The sequence below is a fragment of the Vipera berus genome, assembly GCF_964194415.1.
Source record: "Vipera berus genome assembly, chromosome: 1".
NCBI classification, from domain to species: Eukaryota; Metazoa; Chordata; class Lepidosauria; order Squamata; family Viperidae; genus Vipera; species Vipera berus.
Genome location: NC_138202.1, coordinates 68099467 through 68121730, shown reverse-complemented (window position 1 = coordinate 68121730; position 22264 = coordinate 68099467). Strand labels below are relative to the sequence as shown.

The window sequence follows — 22264 nt, the reverse complement described above, 5'->3', positions numbered from 1 at the left end:
TCAGAGTGAGGTCTCCAGGCAGGAAGCACGGCGAAGACAGAAGTGCCTCCTTTCCTGACCCTCTGACCTATGCACAATTAGTACTGGGAAAAAACGAGCTTCGTGGTAAGTGGGTGGGTTTTCATTGATAACCAGTTGGCTAGAGTGGGAGCAGCACTGGTCATCCTGGCAACCGCGGTCAGTGATGCTGCTGCTGTGACTTCTCCAAAGTCCTGTCCTGTGAGAGCCATGAAGCTGGCATAAGGAGAAGTGGCTAGTGTTCAGAGAGACCTGTGAGTTTGCACTTCCATTGTGGTGAGAAAAGATAGAGGAGGTACTGGAGGCATGACGGCAAGTATCACAGCCATGAGTGATTTCATTGTACCTGCAAATGGAGTAACTGTTGCATATGGGAGAATGGGTCAGGTCCATGAGCATGGCCTCAGAATAGCTGGGGATCAGCTGGCGATTGGTGCAGATGTGCCACTCAAGCTCAGTACTGTCCTGAGTGCTTACCCTGGGGATTCGGTATCTGTAGAGGGGCTCCTCTGCCACAGGCGGCACGTTGTACTCCACCCCAACAAGTTTCTCCACATGGTAGTGTACGTGTGCAGTCTGATATTCTATGAAGACTCTCAGTGGCCATGAAATCATCATCAGAGCAGCCACCCAGAAAGCATAGTGGGATGCATACCAGGGAAGATTCCCGGGGTCTCCATAAGCCATCATGACTTCTTTGAAGTCTATATTTTTGAGTTTCATGCCTTCTCTAATCTCCATGTAATCATCCAGCCCTTCTATTTCTGTGAAGAAATGAGCTCTCTGTGCCAAGTAAGAGTTCTCAGATTCCATGTTGGCAAAGCTGAAACATTTCGTGAACTTTAGCCTTGTGGTGGAATACCATTCCAGGCCCATGAGTTCCTTAGATATGTCTTTGAATCCACAGTGGGAGTAGTCAAACTCTGCTTCAGCCACATGGGTGTTGACTCTCTCATGGTAAACCTGTGTTGTTGTATAAGCGTCACCATTGCGATACCGAGTCACTTGCCTTGTCCGTCGGACAAAGTGGTAGCTTATGGCTTTCCACCATATACATGGTGTGGCCTGTTTCATTCTGGCAATTCGGTCATAGACACTTTCCACATCAGCTTTGTATTGAAGTTCACTTCTGGTATGGCAGTGCCAACACTCCACCAAATAAACCACATAAAGAATAACAAGGAATGATAATGGAATATACACATAGCCATCCGAGCAAGGACTGTCATGGTAAATCATAGACTTGCCTTTGAAAGAACTATCAAAACTGAGCTTAGTGACTTGTGTGAGTTGGCACCAAGCTACAGCCCCCAGGCAACTATATATCAGAATTGAGAGAAGGAGACACTTCCAGTGAGATTCTCTGCACAGTGAAGAGCTCAAAGATTGCTTGATTGGTCTTTGCTGAAAATCAGACAACAGAGAAGAAAAAAAAGAAAGAAAGAACAGAAATGAAAAGAGAGAAAGAGCATTTTTGGTGAAATAATACAGAAAATAATCTTACACATTTTAAAATTTCACATTTCAATGATAAAAGGCACATTTCATCAAGATTTTCAGGTAGACCTTGCAATATGTCCCAGGTTGCCTCCTTCAATAAATAAACAAATAATTGCTTTGAAGTAATTCAGCAAAGTGGAAGAACTATTGTAAGCACATTTTACTAAAACTAAGACTTAGTATTGTTTCTAAAACAATAGTGTATTATGTAATTATTTTTAAGAAAATATATGTAATTTATCTAGTTACTTGAAGAGTTCTTGGTATACAAGTCTCAGATAACTATATTTTTATACAGTTTTCAGTATAGGTACATCAACCTAAGTAAAAACTTTCAGTAAATTTAGCGTACCTCTTGGCCTTGAAGTTGGAAAATAGTTTATTCTTGACACAATTGGCATCTCTTCCCTGACAAATTCTGGCTTACATTTAAAGCCCATGTAAACTTAGTTACTTTTACCTTGCTTAGATTGGGGGTGAGGGGGCATTATACGATGTAGAAAATGCTAATCCAACATGTAGAAAGCTGGAGATTTCAAATCTCCTGCCTTCACCCAGAAACCTTCTGGGTTTTCACTCCAGGGCCCCTCCCCTGTATGGGGGAGGGGCAGATAGGCATTCTTACTGCCACTATACATCTTCTTTGGGGCACCTCACCTAATGTCTTGCCCCTAATTTGGGAGTGTGAGACAAAGTGATTTCTCACACACTATGTGGTTTTTTTAAGGTAAAATGAAAAAGTAAAATCCTTTCAGTAATGTAACCTCCTGACTGTATGGAGCAGGGATAGGCAACCTCGGCTCTTTTATTTATTTTTATTTTTATTTTAATTCCATTTATATCCCGCCCTTCTCCGAAGACTCAGGGCGGCTTACAAGCTTAGCAGTAGCCTTCATTCTATGTATGTGCCTGCTTATTAGGGCTTTCACACACACCCCAAGCGGCATTATTACAAAGTCAGCTTAATTGCCCCCAACAATCTGGGTCCTCATTTTACCTACCTCGGAAGGATGGAAGGCTGAGTCAACCTTGAGCCTGGTGGGATGCGAACCTGCACTAATTGCAGGCAGCTGGTGTTACTTAAGGAGGCATTAGCCCACTGCTCCACCAAGGCTCTTTATGACTCATGGACTTCAACTCCCAGAATTCCTGAGTCAATTCTGGGAGTTGAAGTCCATGAGTCATAAAAGAGCCGAGGTTGCCTACCCCTGGTATAGAGAAAGGTGTATGTTTAATGGTTTTATCCCTTCCTCCCATTCTTGGGAGAGAGAACAATCTCATAAGAGATCAACAAAATGAAATTTTCAGAAAGTGATTAACAAAGTCAAACACTGCAGCCTGGAAAAAACCAGCAAGCGAACTATTTCACAACAATAATTTGCTCAAATCCATTCTGCTTTCTTCTGACTATAGTTGTCTATTTTGTGAATAGAAAAAATGGTTTTATTCAATAATTAAATGTATGCAAATGGTACAAAGACAGTTAGGCATATCCCGTAATTTGGGACATGCGTATGTAACTAAAGTACTGACTTCAACTCTTATAAACCCGATAGGAGGATCACAAGCCTTCTTCATTTCCACAGCCTAATTTAGGTAGAAAAGTAGCATTCTTGTCACTATTGCAGCTTGTTGTTGCTTGTTAATCCACTGCAGATCTCTCAAGGATAGATTAAGAGACTGTCATTTCCCTTCAGTCCACTTTTGCTTTAAAGAATCTAATACTTGAAGAAATCCTTTAGAAATGTCTCCAAGTTCTTAAATTCTATTCAGCTTCCTTCAAAATCCAGAGAGGGTAGCCTATATCTTTCTTCTGAGCTCCTAGTCATAATATATATAAAAAAATACAGTTGCCTTGAACCGCGAGATGGGTAGCAAATAAATTAAATAAATAAGTAAATCAATAAATAAAATAACTACTGTATATGAAAATAAGATTGGACGCACATCCTGAAGTGACCACAATTGGAGCAGTTTTTAAACAAACAAAACTGATGGCAAAGTGCCTAAATTGGAGGACCCTTTTCAGTTGAGGGTTCCTGACCAAATGGTCTTTCTGCTTTCTTTGCACTCAGCTAGTTGTAATTATTGTAACTATTCAGAATCTGGTGAAATTGGAAGGTAGTAAGTTGCTATCATGTTTGCCAAATTATTTTTAGATAAGATTCTCACATTATTAATATAGGTTAGTTTAATTGATTATAGATTGGGACATCACTGTCCTAACTGATCCTCAGTATTAGGTCATCTACAATAGTTGTCGAATTTCTCTCTCAGTTCTTCAAGGAAGTTAAGTCAGGAACAGATCCTACAAGAACTTTATATACTATTAAAGGTAAAGGTAAAGGATCCCCCGCACATGTGTGCTAGTTGTTTCTGACTCTAGGGGCCGGTGCTCATCTCCGTTTCAAAGCTGAAGAGCCAGCACTTGTCTGAAGACGTCTCCGTGGTCATGTGGCCGGCATGACTAGAAGCCAAAGGCACACGGAACGCTGTTACCTTCCCACCGTAGTGGTCCCTATTTTTCTACTTGCATTTTTACGTGCTTTCGAACTGCTAGGTTGGCAGAAGCTGGGACAAGTAACAGGCGCTCACTCTGTTACACGGCACTCGGGATTCGACCTGCCAAACTGCCGACCTTCTGATCGACAAGCTCAGCGTCCTAACCCACTGAGCCACCAGATACAATAAGATAATTTTGAAAGTCTGTTTCGCTCTGTCTTCCTCCTATACCTATACCAAAGAAGTTTCTTCCTCATCCTCTTCTGGCTCTCCAGTCAATGCTGATGTTTTTGTAAATGTTCCATACCTTCTTAAAAGTTATCTTCATAGTCCTCTAAGTTTTTTCTCCAAATCGTTCAGAATCTGGACCAGGAGCTTCTCACTTTTTTTTTTTTCAAAACAGGAATTTTTCATCTATCTGACTTGAAATATCTCATGTTCCTAAAAGGCTATATACGAATATCACTGATTCAACCCAGCTGCAAGTTTGAAATACAGTTGCATAATTTTACATTTCTTGAACCAGCTTCTGATATTGAAGCTACTATTAATGTTTAAAAATATTTTGGGTTTTCAAAGAATCAAATATTTTTCCATTGTAGTCCTAGTCATCACACCAGTTTCTATCATATCAGTTTTTGTTAGCAGAACACAGTACTTTACAATTACCGAATCTAATAACACAATCTGAAACAGGAGAGAAATTTATATAAAGCTTGTTATGAACTATTATAAATGAATTCATCACTTGCAAATCTTATAAACAATTTTCCAGGCTTAATTCTTTAGAAGTTAATTAAGATAGTAATAAATTACTCATGGATTGAGTTCTTCATATGGTGTAAAGCAGGGGCGTCAAACTGCCAGCCCGCGGGCTGGATGCGTCATGCAGAAGCCGCGCCCACCCCATTGCCGGCAATGGCAAAACCGTCCCAATATGTTGTGCGACATCACGTGACATCACGGGTTTGACATGTCTGGTGTAAAGCATCTTGTGCTACTTTGTTTAGGAAGATAATTCAAATTAACTATCACTCTAGTATTTGCAGATTTAGAACTGGAATTTTTGATACACATCTTGCCAAGTTGACAACAGCAGAGAAAATCTGATAACTCTGATTTAGTGTGTTTAAAGGGCAATTCATGCTCAATTAAGGAGCTATTCTTTCCAAGCTATGTAACCTTAGATGTGCATTAGTTTGCGTTTTGTAAATATGTAAGTATGGGTCAATTGCACAATTGATTACCAATCAGTCATAGCATTTCAAAATTTCCAGCAAAGTGGTGGTATAAGGATCAAAACCAAAAAGGCCTGTACATGATACTTGGGTTGGAATGTATTGTATTATGAATAAGTATGTCTTATTAATGCTTCTACATTATTATTTTTGCCATCAACTCCTGGTTGAGTTTTTAATAGCTGTTAATTAGCCATCCAACCAACAAACCAACTAAGGTTAGCCTGAAAATGCAAGAAAATGTTAACTAATATAACTGAAATAGCTGTTGAATGGTGTCACATTGAGATTTTAGAATAAAATGAAGAGACTGTACTTCTAAAAACTACTACTACTAAAAACTACTACTACTACTAGACCCTATAATTTGATAAAATTGATCCTGAGAGACAGCAATAAGATTTAAAAAACACAGTTAAAGGTACTTTTAAGCTTGCTGTGCAGTCTCTGAACTACTGAGCTATTTTTCTATGAGGCACTAAATGTTGTCCCAGCATAAGGACTGAACTAAACTTTAATGGTCATTTCAGTTGATGTTTTTAAGTGAAAAGCAACTATCTTATTCTTTGCCTCTAGCAAGTAATGATTTGAATCTACCGTGCTGTATTTTCTAACTTTTAAAAAAAATATAATGCCTAAAGGGGGATAAAATTCTCACTCTCCTAATTTCTATTTTTTTTATTAAAAAGTTTTACAGTACATTTTATTTTTAACAAAACAAAACCTTTCCCAACCCCCTCCCCTCTCCCCAACCCTCCCCAACACCTCCCTCCCTCCCCCTCCCCCCTCCCCGACTTCCCAGAGCTAAATACAGGGTGTAAAAATACAAACAATCATAATCTACCTTATGCAAACAACAATAAGCTATTAAATCTATCGCACTTTAACTCTTATAAAATAACTACAAGCAATATAAATATCACGTCAATACTTATTCAAATGCTAAATGAAACTTTTTAGTCCCATATTTATTCTGGATGTAATCACTCTCCTAATTTCTAGTTTGATGCCTTAACCAATGCAGAAAACTGGTTTTCATAATAAATTATAATACTATTCATTTTCGTTTATGAATATTAAAGAAAAAAACCCCAAAAAGTAAAAAAGTAAAAAGCAACCTTGAAAAAAATAATAATGTCCCCTTTCTTTATATTCCAACTAATTTGCAGTATTCACAAACATTTAGACTGTCGTAGAAACCATATTGTCACTGCTTGTGGTTTTTTTTTGTTTTTTTTCATTCTACCTTATATTTAGTATAACTTTTCTTCTGGATGTATGCTGTCAATTTTGCCATTGCTGCATATCTTCCAGGTTTGAGTTTCCAGTCAGATATTGTTGATGTTGTATGTTTCGTTCAATATTGGACAAAATTTAAAAGTACTATTAAGTAAAAAGTACTATTAAGAATCCATCTAAACATTTCAAGAACTATGATCAGTCAAACTTAAGTCCTGTTCAGATTCAGGTACATATCACTGATTTTCCTCAACATTTATATATGAGCTAAAAGAAATGAATATATCTATATATGTCCTGTGCCGTTTAGCCTTACAATGTTCTTGTTTTTTATACATATTCTGCTTATTTGGCTCAATTTCCTCTTTGCTCAGTCCTTTTGCATTGTGTCCTATGCTTCTGCATCATTATTTACTATTTATCTTACATCAAATTACCACTTCCACTCTTCACCATGTCACGTTTGGAAAAAAGATAAATTTCATACATGCCCACATTTTTCATACTTGGAAAGCCTTTGATATCCTCATGGAGCCAAAGTGAAATAGATAGAGCCCCCTCCAAATTGTTAGCTGTAAACAATGACAAGGTACTTAGCCTGGAATGCCCTTTGCCAGAATAGGATCTGAGCTGGAAAGGCAGATTAATATATCTTTATTTATGCGTAAGTAAAAAGCAATACAGGTAGTCCTTGACTTGCGACCACAATTGAGCCCAACATTTCTGTCGCTAAGTGAAACAGTTGTTAAGTGAATTTTGTCCCATTTTACGATCTTTCTTGCCATAGTTGTTAAGTTGTCAATTGAGGGAGGGGCTATTCTGATTTGGGGAAGAAGGGAACATTGAAGAATAGAGCAGGCATGAAGAAAACTTTTCTGCTGATGTCACCCAAAACTTTGGAGAGAAGGAATGTGTAGGGTGGAAAGAATCTCCTTTAAAAAAATGGTCCATAAAAATTGATGCCCCAAGACAGGGGTGTCAAACCCAATCGCATCGTGGGCCGTATTGTGATGTATCAGGATTTGTTTTGCCCTTGCATGGCCTGCCCCAAGACATTAAGAGATCTATAAATAATAATGAGGACTTTGAATTGTATCTGAACTTCAGGCAGCTCTTATTAAATGGCATAAAGCTGCTGAACTGTGATCAGTCCTTCTGCATTTGGACCATTCAGTTTTTAAGTAACTTTCAAAGGCAATGCACCCTGAATAAAGCACATTACAAAACTATAATCCAGGTGTGAGATGATGAAGACATGAGTGACAGTTCCCAGTATATCCTGTTCCAAAAATGGCCACATCTAATGTAGCAGCTATAGCTTGTTTCAGCAAGACCCAATGAGTCCAGGAAATCTCCCAAAATTTGGGCTGGCTTCCCCATGGGACTGCAATCAGTCAGACTGGTTTGCTAGAAAGTAGATTAGAATTAGATAACCTTAAACCCAATGAAATAAATGGGGTTTAAATCTTATTCTGTTCCTGCTCATCACCTACACTAGTTTTATATGAGTTATTTTAGAATTAAGACCAACAAAATTATTTTAAGCATATTAGTACATAAATGTGATTAAGGTTTTGGGCAAAATGATATGGCCTTAGACAAAACTTTGCCTTGATTTATTTCATTAAGCCATGATTTATTTAAGCATATTGCGCTGAATAAATCTCAGCTATTTATTATAAATAAATAATTTATAAATCACAATGGCCTATAAATAGGCCATACAGTGCATTTTATAACATGCTGTATCAAAACCCAATAAACCATATTTTGGCTGTACACAATATGTGAATTTAAGCACTACCTCCTTCTATAATTGGAACTATGTACAAAGGTCTCCCCCCTTCATGGATTACTGCCTTGTCGTGGCGAAGGGGCTTGCGTAATTCAATGAAGCTATGAGCTATGCCGTGCAGGGCCACCCAAGACGGAAAGGTCATAGCAGAGAGTTCTGACAAAACGTGATCCACTGGAGAAGGAAATGGCAACCCACTCCAGTATCTTTGCCATGAAAACCCTATGGACAGTATCAAAAGGCAAAACGATATGACACTGGAAGATGAGCCCCTCAGGTCGGAAGGCGTCCAATATGCTACTGGGGAAGAGCAGAGGGCTAGTACTAGTAGCGCCAGAAAGAATGAAGCGACTGGGCCAAAGCCGAAAGGACGCTCAGCTGTGGATATGTCTGGTGGTGAAAGGAAAGTCCGATGCTGTAAAGATTTTTTCTCCATAGGAACCTGGAATGTAAGATCCATGAATCAAGGAAAGCTGGACGTGGTCAAACAAGAGATGACAAGACTAAACATTGACATCTTAGGTATCAGCGAACTAAAATGGACAGGAATGGGTGAATTTAATTCAGATGACCATCAGGTATACTACTGCGGGCAAGAATCCCTCAGAAGAAATGGAGTAGCCTTCATAGTCAATAAAAATTAGGAAAAGCAATACTGGGATACAATCCTCAAAATGACAGAATTATCTCAGTTCGAATCCAAGGCAAACCATTCAATATCACAGTAGTCCAAGTCTATGCCCCAACCACCGGTGCTGAAGAGGATGAAATTGACCAGTTCTATGAAGCCCCACAGCACCTTATAGAACTAACACCCAAAAATGATGTCCTTATCATCATGGGGGATTGGAATGCTAAAGTAGGAAGCCAAAAGATAACTGGAATAACAGGCAAGTTTGGTCTTGGAGTACAAAATGAAGCAGGGCACAGGCTGATAGAATTTTGTCAAGAGAATACGATGGTCATAGCAAACACTCTTTTCCAACAACCCAAGAGACGGCTTTACACATGGACATCACCAGACGGTCAACACAGAAATCAGATTGACTACATGCTCTGCAGCCAAAGATGGAGAAGCTCTATACAGTCAGTAAAAACAAGACCAGGAGCTGACTGTGGCTCAGACCATGAGCTTCTTGTTGCAAAGTTTAGGCTTAAACTGAAGAAAGTAGGGAAAAGTGCTAGGCCAGTCAGGTATGAATTAAATCATATCCCTGTTGAATATACAGTAGAGGTGACAAATAGATTTAAGGAATTAGATCTGATAGACAGAGTGCCTGAAGAACTATGGACAGAGGTTCGCAACACTGTACAACAGGTAGTAACCAAAACCATCCCAAAGAAAAAGAAATGCAAGAAAGCAAAATGGCTGTCTGAGGAAGCTTTGCAAATAGCTGAGGAAAGGAGGGAAGCGAAAGGCAAGGGAGAAAAAGAAAGATATGCCCAATTAAATGCAGAATTCCAAAGAATAGCTAGAAGAGATAAGAATGCCTTCTTAAATGAACAATGCAAAGAAATAGAAGAAAACAATAGAATAGGGAGGACCAGAGATCTTTTCAAGAAAATTGGAGAGATGAAAGGAATGTTTCATGCAAAAATGGGCATGATAAAGGACCAAAATGGCAGGGACCTAACAGAGGCAGAAGAGATTAAGAAGAGGTGGCAAAATTACACAGAAGAACTATACAAGAATGAGCTTAACGTCCCTGATAATCACAATGAGGTGGTCACTGACCTCGAGCCAGACATCCTAGAATGTGAAGTGAAGTGGGCCTTAGAAAAGCTGAGCAACAACAAAGCTAGTGGAGGTGACAGTATTCCAGCTGAGCTATTCAAAATCTTAAAAGACGATGCAGTAAAAGTGCTACACTCAATTTGCCAGCAAATTTGGAAAACTCAAGAGTGGCCACAGGATTGGAAAAGATCAGTTTACATTCCAATTCCAAAGAAAGGCAGTGCCAAAGAATGTTCAAACTATCGCACCATTGCACTCATTTCTCATGCTAGTAAAGTTATGCTTAAAATTCTACAAGCTAGACTCCAGCAGTATGTGGATCGAGAACTACCAGAAGTACAGGCAGGATTTCGAAGAGGCAGAGGAACTAGAGATCAAATTGCTAACATACGCTGGATCATGGAGAAAGCTAGAGAGTTTCAGAAAAACATCTACTTCTGCTTCATTGACTATGCTAAAGCCTTTGATTGTGTGGATCATAACAAACTCTGGCAAGTCCTTAAAGAGATGGGCATACCAGACCATCTTATTTGTCTCTTGAGAAATCTATATGCGGGCCAAGAAGCAACAGTGAGAACTGGACACGAAACCACTGATTGGTTCAAAATTGGGAAAGGAGTCCGGCAAGGCTGTATACTGTCGCCTTGCCTATTTAACTTATATGCAGAGCACATCATGAGAAAGGCAGGGCTAGATGAATCAAAAGTTGGAATTAAGATTGCCGGAAGAAATATCAACAACCTAAGATATGCAGATGATACCACACTAATGGCAGAAAGTGAAGAAGAACTAAAGAGCCTCTTGTTGCGGGTGAAGAAGGAGAGTGCAAAACCTGGGTTGAAACTAAACATTAAGAAAACCAAGATCATGGCATCTGGCCCTCTCAATTCCTGTCAAATAGATGGGGAAGAAATGGAGGTAGTGACAGATTTTATTTTCCTGGGCTCCAAGATCACTGCAGATGGGGACTGTAGCCAAGAAATTAAAAGACGCTTGCTCCTTGGGAGGAAAGCCATGGCAAATCTAGACAGCACACTAAAAAGCAGAGACATCACCCTGTCAACAAAAGTGCGTATAGTCAAGGCTATGGTCTTCCCAGTTGCAATGTATGGCAGTGAAAGCTGGACCATAAGAAAGGCTGAGCGCCAAAGAATTGAAGCCTTTGAACTATGGTGCTGGAGAAGACTCCTGCGAGTTCCTTGGACTGCAAGGCGATCAAACCGGTCAGTCCTAGAGGAGATCAACCCTGACTGCTCTTTAGAAGGCCAGATCCTGAAGCTAAAACTCAAATACTTTGGCCACCTAATGAGAAGGAAGGACTCACTGGAGAAGAGCCTAATGCTGGGGAAAATTGAGGGCAATAGAAGAAGGGGACGACAGAGAATGAGGTGGCTGGATGGAGTCACTGAAGCAGTAGGCATGAGCCTAGATGGACTCCAGAAGACGGTAGAGGACAGGAAGGCCTGGAGGAACATTGTCCATAGGGTCGCGATGGGTCGGACACGACTTCGCAACTAACAACAACAACAACAACAACAAAGGTCTACCTTACATTTTTTTAAAAAATATATATAGGGTGCTTATTGAAAATCAGCTACATTCATGCTGAGGATTATTAATACACAGCTTGCTGGAGCAATGATCAAAGACCATTAATTTTCAGCCTGCAATGGAAGATTTTGCATAATCTAACAGGTCATCAAAAAGCAAACACTTCAGTGCAGAGAGATACCAAACAATCATAGGGAAGAAAAAAGAAAGCAGAAATTAGGAGGAACAATTTACAAATGCAGCAATCAGGATAAAAAAAATGAAATCAGTCCTTGTCCAGAAATAGACAATCAGGATGGCACAGCTCTGAAAATTAAGTTCCCATTTAAAAACAGTGTCTAACCTTTTTCTTTTTCTTTTCTTCAGTAAACTAGACCTTTCTCAACATTATTACGTTGGATCAACTCAATTCTGAGAAAGTCTTTTTTAAAAAAACAATGCAGATTTATCTTATGGTGCTTCTTGAGAGTTTATTCAACTTAAGCATTTGCTTTTTGAATTATTTGTCACTGCTTCTGAAATTCCACAGTGGTGGGCGCTTTGGGAAGAATTACCGTAACCCTTGCTTCAAAATTAGTAACTTTTCTTGTTTAAAGAAGTTGAAGATGATGTAATGAATTTTAATTGATATTAGTTACTTACATGACCTCTGGAATTATGATCTTGAAAGTCCCATCCTGATAAACCAGTAGATGATCACTTTAAAGAATTTTAAATCCATTTCTTATTACCTTAAAATGAAGTTAATAAATCTTTAAGTATTGGCTACTCTAATTGGGCTGTCATATTTTATGCTGAAACCAACAAGATTGTTAACATAATTCTGGGTTGCTAGGTATTTAAACGTTATTTTTAGCCTATGTTAAGAAACTATCAAAATTTAAAGATTGTAGGGTTGGTATGGAGACTAGCTAAAACATATAAAACTGAAGAAGTAATATGTTGGTGATTTGTAGAAACATATTTAAATACAATAATAGGCAACATTTGCATGCTTTCCAGCAAAGAAACAAAATAGAACGTTTTCAAATAATTCGGTCAAATTCTTAAAAGTTGTTCCAATTATATATTTTTTCATGCTATTATCATTATTATTAAAGGTATACTATTTTGCAATAATGTTGTAACTAGTTATACTTTTTTCTGATAAGTAGTTTAACATTTTCTTTTTAAAACGTTCCATGAATCCGTAAAGTTTATAATTACTTTCTGTATATTAACTTACTACAGCCTAATACAGGCTCCTTTTTTGGTTGCTTTCACATCAGTCTTGAGTCGTGATGATTGCCTGGACAAGTCCCTGCAGTTTTTCTTTTACCAGATTTGAGAAAGTGGTATGCCATTGTTTCCTTCCTAGGGCTCAGAAAAAATGACTGGCCTAAGGTCACCCAGCTGCCTTCATGTCTAAATCAGAATTAGAATTCATCATATCCCGATTTCTAGCCTGCTGCCTTAACCACTTATGCCAAATTAGCTCTCATTATAAATCATTGTCCTCTTATTTCTCCCCTGCAGTTCTCTCCTTTTTTTATGTTTTGCTTTATAATATCTCCTAAATTTGCCTTGTTTCCCCTTGTTCTCCTTACTGATTCAGTGACCAAGACCAGCATTACACATAAGGACAGTGTTTATCTGAGAGCAATGAGCAATATTTCTGAGGTTTTTATATTATAGGAAATATGATTACCTTGGGTCTCCATTTTGGCAAAAGGATGCAAGTTAAGTTAATTTGAAACTTCCATTTTTATATTTGCAGCATCACTTGCCCAATAGCTTGTCTCATGGAATAGATTTCAACAATAAGGTTTCTTGTAACCTTAAACCACCTTGCTTTCATCTACTTCCATTAACTAAGCTCATTTACTTTCATTAACTAAACATCCATTTGCACTGAAACATAGGAGGTATGTTAAAAGGCTCTTTGGATATAGCCATTTAATGCTGCAATCACAAAGGACTAATTTTAATTAAAGACTCCAAAGAGTTATAGGCAGAGATTTTCTCTACGGAAAAAAATTACTTCAGAATCTGCAAAAACAAATCTTCTTAAATAAAACAAGCACCCTCCCGCACAAATAAATATTCTTATTAAGTCATGTTTTGGGAGGGTTGTTTCTTATTAATCTTGTAAGCTGGTTAGAATCACTTATGTGAGGTGGATAGCCATATAAATCATATAAATAAAAATAAATTAATAGAAAAATAAATTAATAGAACAGGATTGTAGTTTTGTACCAAAGAAACAGGAACAAACAGTAGACGATAAAAAGGGAGATCTTGGAGCACAAATTTGTAATAACATCAAGACTGTCAAAAAAAGTAACATGATTAGATACGTCAGAAATACTGTAAGCGTTTGCATAATCAGATAACAAGGACATAACAATATTAAAAGAGGTGAGATTGCTCAGGAACTGAATATTTTGCATCTGACTTTTTTGTAAAAGATAACAGTATAAACCCATGCTGAAATGTCATTTTCAGGAAGGGAACCTGTAGAGCACAGGCAATTTTCAGTGAACCCGGTAGACTTATTGATCTACTTAAAATAAATACATTACGACTCCAGATGCTGTCCATTTGAAAAGTTCTTGAAAGAAGTGTGGGGACAAAAAGTAACCAATGGAAGCAGATCAAGCATAACAACTGTCTCCTTGAAGCTGGCCTACTGTGTCATCAAACCTGTGTCGTTAGCTAAAAGGACTGATACAGAAATAAATCTTTCTTGGAAGATACATTCCCAATGACATAACCTTCCAACCCTGTAAACACTGATTTGTAAGTAATTGCCTGGTAATTGTGATTATTTCAAGGAAACAGATAGTAAATTTCACTAACTTGCCACCCCCTACTACAGAGTGTGAAAAAAAACATTTTATTATCATAGTAAAGTCTAAACAATTGATAATTGAAGTGTTTATGCCTTTGATGTGCTGTTCATGGTATACAGAGAACAATTTCCTGCTGCAGCAGACAACAAGAAGAAGAGACTAGCTTCCTTTTGGTCATATCTGTATTTCTTATCTATAGTTGTAAACTAACTCTGTAATCTTTCTAAGACTAGAGGCTGGAGCCCTTCGCTTGGTTCCCTAGGAATGTGGCGATCACAGTATTCTAATAAAACAAAAAACAGTTTATACTTCTCCAATCCTTTAACTCAATTCCTTAAGGTGAGATTTCTATCACAGAAGTCAGGTAGAGAATTGCTGTCCTTTTGAGAAATATATATAATATTGTCCTAACATTAGCTTTCTATCAAAGGATATAAAAATGATCAATTTAAACTGTTTTTTAAAAAAAGATCAGAGGGGGTAATAGAGAATTAAAAGCTTCTCGATAAAATGATAGAGCCTTGCTGAAGAGAAAACAGGGCAACTTTTGTGAAGGTAGATATTGCTTTTAATAATCTTTTAGAGGTCTGTGAGACTGCCACTAGACAGGCAGACATCAATGACCCATGAAAGTGTTTATGTGCACTTTAAAAGATTTATCCCTTAGCAGACAAGGGAACTAGAGGAAATCTCAAGTTATGGACTGGGAACTAGTGCAGAAAAAGAAAGTGTCGGAATAAAGAGATATTTGTGCAGTGAAAGAGTACCTTAGGTCTGTTTGTTGCCTTGAGTTGATACATACACACACACACACACACAACAACAACAACAGAGAGATTCCACAAGAATTTGTATTGAAAGCAATGTTTTTAAACTTGTTTATAAATTAACTGGATAATTAGGATAGGGGATCAACTAATTTTTAAGAATGGCCAAAGCCTCTAGATCACGGGTGTCAAACTTGCCATGTCATGTGACGTGTTGTGATGTAATGCAACTCTTTTTGCATTGCCGGCAATGGGGTGGGCGTGGCTTTGGTATGATGAAACCGGCCGGCAGTTTGACACCCCTGCTCTAGATGAGCTGCGCGACACACAAATCAAATCAATTAATCAATCTTTTTTCAAGAACTACAAGAAATCAGTGGAATAAGGATTAAAATGGCAAATATAATAGTATAAACAATTATCAAAGGAGAGAAGTCCATTTATGTCTCCCCTCCTCTCTGGAATTGGAAGTGATTACCCAGCAGAGTGATGCTATAAAACTTGATTAAAACACTGACCCATTTTAAAGCTACTGTGAAAAAGACAGATTTTACTTGGGTATCATTACAGTATTACTAGGAAAATAATATTTTCAAAATCAGGGCAACTAAACCACAATCTGTTCAACTACAGTTGAGATAATGTCTAACATTCTGGTCACGGGACCTTAAAAAAGTTACCATATAGATGGAAAAGTGTAGAAAGCAATAACAACACTCTAAACACTTTAATAACTTTCATGAAAGGCAAAATAACAATTTAAAGGGCCTTTTTAACCTTTAAAAAGGATGGGAGGAGTGACAGAGATCTCACAATATTAGAACGAAGGATTTTTTTAAAGTAAGCTGCTGTTGGGAATTTCAGACCAAATGAAAGAAAACTTTATTGCACTATTCCAATACAAAGGATTGGTGTCTACTAAATGTAAAGTTTGTTGTTGTTGTTGTTGTTGTTAGCTGCGAAGTCGTGTCCGACCCATCGCGACCCTATGGACAACATTCCTCCAGGCCTTCCTGTCCTCTACCATCTTCTGGAGTCCATTTAAGCTCGCGCCTACTGCTTCAGTGACTCCATCCAGCCACCTCATTCTCTGTCGTCCCCTTCTTCTATTGCCCTCGATCTTTCCCAGCATTAGGCTCTTCTCCAGTGAGTCCTTCCTTCTCATTAGGTGGCCAAAGTACTTGAGTTTTAGCTTCAGAATCTGGCCTTCTAAAGAGCAGTCAGGATTGATCTCCTCTAGGACTGACCGGTTTGATCGCCTTGCAGTCCAAGGGACTCGCAGGAGTCTTCTCCAGCACCACAATTCAAAGGACTCAATTCTTTGGCGCTCAGCCTTTCTTATGGTCCAACTTTCACTGCCATACATTGCAACTGGGAAGACCATAGCCTTGACTATACGCACTTTTGTTGACAGGGTGATGTCTCTGCTTTTTAGTGTGCTGTCTAGATTTGCCATGGCTTTCCTCCCCAGGAGCAAGCGTCTTTTAATTTCTTGGCTACAGTCCCCGTCTGCAGTGATCTTGGAGCCCAGGAAAATAAAATCTGTCACTACCTCCATTTCTTCCCCATCTATTTGCCAGGAATTGAGAGGGCCAGATGCCATGATCTTGGTTTTCTTAATGTTAAGTTTCAACCCAAGTTTTGCACTCTCCTTCTTCACCTGCAACAAGAGGCTCTTTAGTTCTTCTTCACTTTCTGCCATTAGAGTGGTATCATCTGCGTATCTTAGGTTGTTGATATTTCTTCCGGCAATCTTAATTCCAACTTTTGATTCATCTAGCCCTGCCTTTCTCATGATGTGCTCTGCATATAAGTTAAATAGGCAGGGCGACAGTATACAGCCTTGCCGGACTCCTTTCCCAATTTTGAACCAATCAGTGGTTCCGTGTCCAGTTCTCACTGTTGCTTCTTGACCCGCATATAGGTTTCTCAAGAGACAAATAAAATGGTCTGGTACTCCCATCTCTTTAAGAACTTGCCACAGTTTGTTGTGATCCACACAATCAAAGGCTTTAGCATAGTCAATGAAGCAGAAGTAGATGTTTTTCTGGAACTCCCTAGCTTTCTCCATGATCCAGCGTATGTTGGCAATTTGATCTCTAGTTCCTCTGCCTCTTCGAAATCCTGCCTGTACTTCTGGTAGTTCTCGATCCACATACTGCTGAAGTCTAGCTTGTAGGATTTTAAGCATGACTTTACTAGCATGAGAAATGAGTGCAATGGTGCGATAGTTTGAACATTCTTTGGCACTGCCTTTCTTTGGAATTGGAATGTAAACTGATCTTTTCCAATCCTGTGGCCACTGTTGAGTTTTCCAAATTTGCTGGCAAATTGAGTGTAGCACTTTTACTGCATTGTCTTTTAAGATTTTGAATAGCTCAGCTGGAATACTGTCACTTCCACTAGCTTTGTTGTTGCTCAGTTTTTCTAAGGCCCACTTCACTTCACATTCTAGGATGTCTGGCTCGAGGTCAGTGACCACCTCATTGTGATTATCAGGGACGTTAAGCTCATTCTTGTATAGTTCTTCTGTGTAATTTTGCCACCTCTTCTTAATCTCTTCTGCCTCTGTTAGGTCCCTGCCATTTTGGTCCTTTATCATGCCCATTTTTGCATTAAACGTTCCCTTCATTTCTCCAATTTTCTTGAAAAGATCTCTGGTCCTCCCTATTCTATTGTTTTCTTCTATTTCTTTGCACTGTTCATTTAAGAAGGCATTCTTATCTCTTCTAGCTATTCTCTGGAATTCTGCATTCAATTGGGCGTATCTTTCTTTTTCTCCCTTGCCTTTCGCTTCCCTCCTTTCCTCAGCTATTTGCAAAGCTTCCTCAGACAGCCATTTTGCTTTCTTGCATTTCTTTTTCTTTGGGATGGTTTTGGTTGCTACCTCTTGTACAATGTCGCGAACCTCTGTCCATAGTTCTTCAGGCACTCTGTCTATCAGATCTAATTCCTTAAATCTATTTGTCACCTCTACTGTATATTCAACAGGGATATGATTTAATTCATACCTGAGTGGCCTAGTGCTTTTCCCTACTTTCTTCAGTTTAAGCCTAAACTTTGCAAGGAGAAGCTCATGGTCTGAGCCACAGTCAGCTCCTGGTCTTGTTTTTACTGACTGTATAGAGCTTCTCCATCTTTGGCTGCAGAGCATATAGTCAATCTGATTTCTGTGTTGACCATCTGGTGATGTCCATGTGTAGAGCCGTCTCTTGGGTTGTTGGAAAAGAGTGTTTGCTATGACCATCGCATTCTCTTGACAGAATTCTATCAGCCTGTGCCCTGCTTCATTTTGCACTCCAAGGCCAAACTTGCCTGTTATTCCAGTTATCTTTTGGCTTCCTACTTTAGCATTCCAATCCCCCATGATGATAAGAACATCATTTTTTGGTGTTAGTTCTATAAGGTGCTGTAGTGCTTCATAGAACTGGTCAATTTCATCCTCTTCAGCACTGGTGGTTGGGGCATAGACTTGGACTACTGTGATATTGAATGGTTTGCCTTGGATTCGAACTGAGATCATTCTGTCATTTTGAGGATTGTATCCCAGTATTGCTTTTCCTACTCTTTTATTGACTATGAAGGCTACTCCATTTCTTCTGAAGGATTCTTGCCCACAGTAGTATACCTGATGGTCATCTGAATTAAATTCACCCATTCCTGTCCATTTTAGTTCGCTGATACCTAAGATGTCAATGTTCAGTCTTGTCATCTCTTGTTTGACCACGTCCAGCTTTCCTTGATTCATGGATCTTACATTCCAGGTTCCTATGGAGAAAAAATCTTTACAGCATTGGACTTTCCTTTCACCACCAGACACATCCACAGCTGAGCGTCCTTTCGGCTTTGGCCCAGTCGCTTCATTCTTTCTGGCGCTACTAGTACTAGCCCTCTGCTCTTCCCCAGTAGCATATTGGACGCCTTCCGACCTGAGGGGCTCATCTTCCAGCGTCATATCGTTTTGCCTTTTGGTACTGTCCATAGGGTTTTCATGGCAAAGATACTGGAGTGGGTTGCCATTTCCTTCTCCAGTGGATCACGTTTTGTCAGAACTCTCTGCTATGACCTGTCCGTCTTGGGTGGCCCTGCACGGCATAGCTCATAGCTTCATTGAATTACGCAAGCCCCTTCGCCACGACAAGGCAGTAATCCATGAAGGGGAATGTAAAGTTACAGTAGATCAATTTGTCTACAGATACTAAAATGATGGTTTATTACTATGCTACTATAGTACAGTAGTGTTTATTTTTATTGTTGTTCAGTTGCTAAATTATGTCTACTTTTGCAACCCAATTTGACCATAGCATGCCAGCCCCCCACTCCCCACCACTATCTCCTGGAATTTGCCCAATTTTTTGTTCATTGCATTATTGACATTGTAACCATCTCATCCTATGCCATCCCCTTCTCCTTTTGCCTTCAATCATTCCCAACATCAGGGTCTTTTCCAGTGACTCCTCTCATTAGATAGCCAAAGTATTCGAGCTTCAGATTCGGCATCTGTCCTCCCAAAAACCAGTCAGGGTTGATTTCTTTTAGGGATAGCATTTATTACTAATGCTATTTCTATAGCATTAGAAAAATATGTCTCTAAGTACTAATTATTGGGCACATAAGGGAAGTAGTATGGGCCAGTATTTAAAGAATTGTACTGGAACTGGGAAGACCCACTTCATGTTGGCTGAAATCACTGGATGACCTTGGCCAGGCACTGCTTCAGCTGAATGTATTTTACAGAGTTGCGGGGATAAAACTGGAGGCAGAAGTACTAAATACACTGGCTTAAGCTCCTGGAGAAAAAAGCAAGGAATACATTAACACATAAAAAATGAATGTAGTGAGATAATGGTGTTGTGCTCACATCCAACAAGGATTTGGCAGGGTTCTCTGAGTGGCCACTGAGGAATCCCTATGTTAGGCTAGATAAGCCCTTGATTTGATTCAGCAGCATTCTTTTTTTAGATCTTATTCTTTGCCTTGTATGCCATGCAGGCCTTTGAATTTACAACATCAAATTTATGATTACAAAATCATTTACAAGTTGATTCTATTGGCATTTGGTTGTTACAGTTAGCAGTTTGCACCACGACAGACGGATACATCTGCAGTATGTTTTGTGGACCCAGGTGGAAAACAGATTGGTTATGCTCCATCTACCAGATCAGCACATTACAGTTTGGAAGCCCAGTGGTATGAAATGTCACTCAAACAGCAGCAAAACAGTGAGTGAGAGAGCACTTGTTTATCAGAGAAAACTTACTCTGGATATATTCATAAAAAAAATCTGGAACAAAAAAAACAAAACCCCCCCCAGAGAAACTCAAGTTATAGTTTTTATAGATCCTTGAACCTAAGAGAATCATATATTCATTCTTACTCCAGAGAAAGGTTTTCAGAACATTGGAGATCTCCTTTCCCTGCTATTGGAAATGGCTTTAAACTTGGTAACCTCTGACTGGCAAAATAGTACATTTTGGTTGGCTGGTTACTGCCCCAGGTATGCCCCAGGTACTGCTCGAAGGAAGTCTACACAACACAACGTAACATAAAATTTCTCTTGCACACCCTTCTTATCATAAGAAAAAGATGAGTGTACACACACCAATGGACATGCACGCACACACACACACAAGTTAGAGATTACCACTACAGATCTCCAAATCCAAGTTTTCGACCATTTCTACAAAAGAACATGAAAATGACTCCATCATACCTTATTATTGTTTTCCTTGACCTGCATATTTTTAACAAGACTTTCCTATGAGTTTAATGAAGGCCTAATCTGAAAGAATCCCAGTGATGTTTGTGGGTTTGGTTCCCCCTTCCCCTCCTTGATCAGTTTTTCCTAGGGCCACAAGCAAGTTGCATAGATACACAAAAGTCCCTTCATTCTGGGTGCGAATATATTCTTTCGTGCTCGCTCTTTGGACGATGGGCGCAGCTGTACACGCATCCTCAGGTACAGACAGCTCGGTTTCCCCGACTCCGTCCGCCTGGCATTGCCTACACACAACGCCTTAGACCCACCCACCCCCCAGACGCCCTTGGCTTCTCACCTCCTCGTTAGCATCTGTAGTTGCAGCCGCCGCAGCCGCCACTGCTGCTTCTGGACTATTTCCAGCGGAAGGCTCCGGTTCCCCTTCCGAAGACATCCTTGGCCATTACGGATCTCGCAGCCCAGCTCCCGCGTCCAACGGAAGGGAAAGTTCCTCCGTTCCGCTCCAGAGCAGCAGACCCGGGCCCTCTAAGGCTTGGCGGGGGGGGGGGGGGGAGAGAAAGCGCGGGGGGGGGGGAGGATTGGTGAGGAGAGAGCAGAGAGAATCCACCGGACTCTGCATCCGGCTGCAGCTTCCCCTTCAGTTGGTCCCGCTTTCCCCGCTTTCCCAGCCTGCCTGCCTGCCCGCCCGGCTCCCGAGTCAGGTGTGCCCTCAGGGCTAAGGGGCTGCTCCGGCTGCTGCGTTCCCCGCCTGCTTTTCAAGTCGGGATAGACTGCGGCTGCTCTTCAACTTCGGAAGGGAAAGACGCTGGAGACGCCTCTGGGAGACGCTGGAGAGGCGGCCGAGCCAAAGCAAGGTCCCTCTTGCTGGGCACGGTGCCGGCTGTCTCCCCCCCCCCCGCCCGCCCGCGCTCTTTGGCCAGGAATCCTCCGCAGCCCCCCAACTCTGCAGTGGAACTAGTTGGCTGCCCACTTCGGGCTTCTCTCTATTTTTGTCCCTCGGCATTCCCGGCGGCCAGTCAGGAAGACGGGAGGGAAAGCAAGATCTCTCTGCCTGAGGGCATTCCCTGGGGAAAGCCCTCTCTAGCCTCCTCTGCATACCTCTTGAGTGACACAGGTTCTTCCTTCCCGATAAGTGATAAGCCAGTGATAAGCTTAGGAGTGGCACAGAAAGAGATCAATCTTCTCTGGAACCAGGTAGCCACAAAAGTCTATTCTGTCCTATCCTGACACCTGAACTAGGTATTCCAGGGTTTGACCTGTTCCTCAATGTTGGCTGTTTGATGGGGGCGGGGGGGGGGAGATGTAGTGTATGCGGGTTTTGCATACACGTGAGGGTCAGTGAATTAAGGAGGTGGGGAGCTGGACAGCT

The 22264-nt window shown here is 40.1% G+C and overlaps 1 protein-coding gene across 1 annotated transcript; it reads right to left on the bottom strand.

The window, feature by feature from the left end:
- On the bottom strand, window positions 1-21328 carry LOC308660483 (transmembrane protein 151B-like; the record flags this gene model as incomplete). Its single annotated transcript, XM_081314878.1, has 2 exons — window positions 1-1422; window positions 21233-21328. The coding sequence occupies 2 exons, from the start codon at window positions 21326-21328 to the stop codon at window positions 1-3; spliced, it is 1518 nt and encodes a 505-aa protein (XP_081171004.1).
- Window positions 21329-22264: the final 936 nt, after the last annotated feature.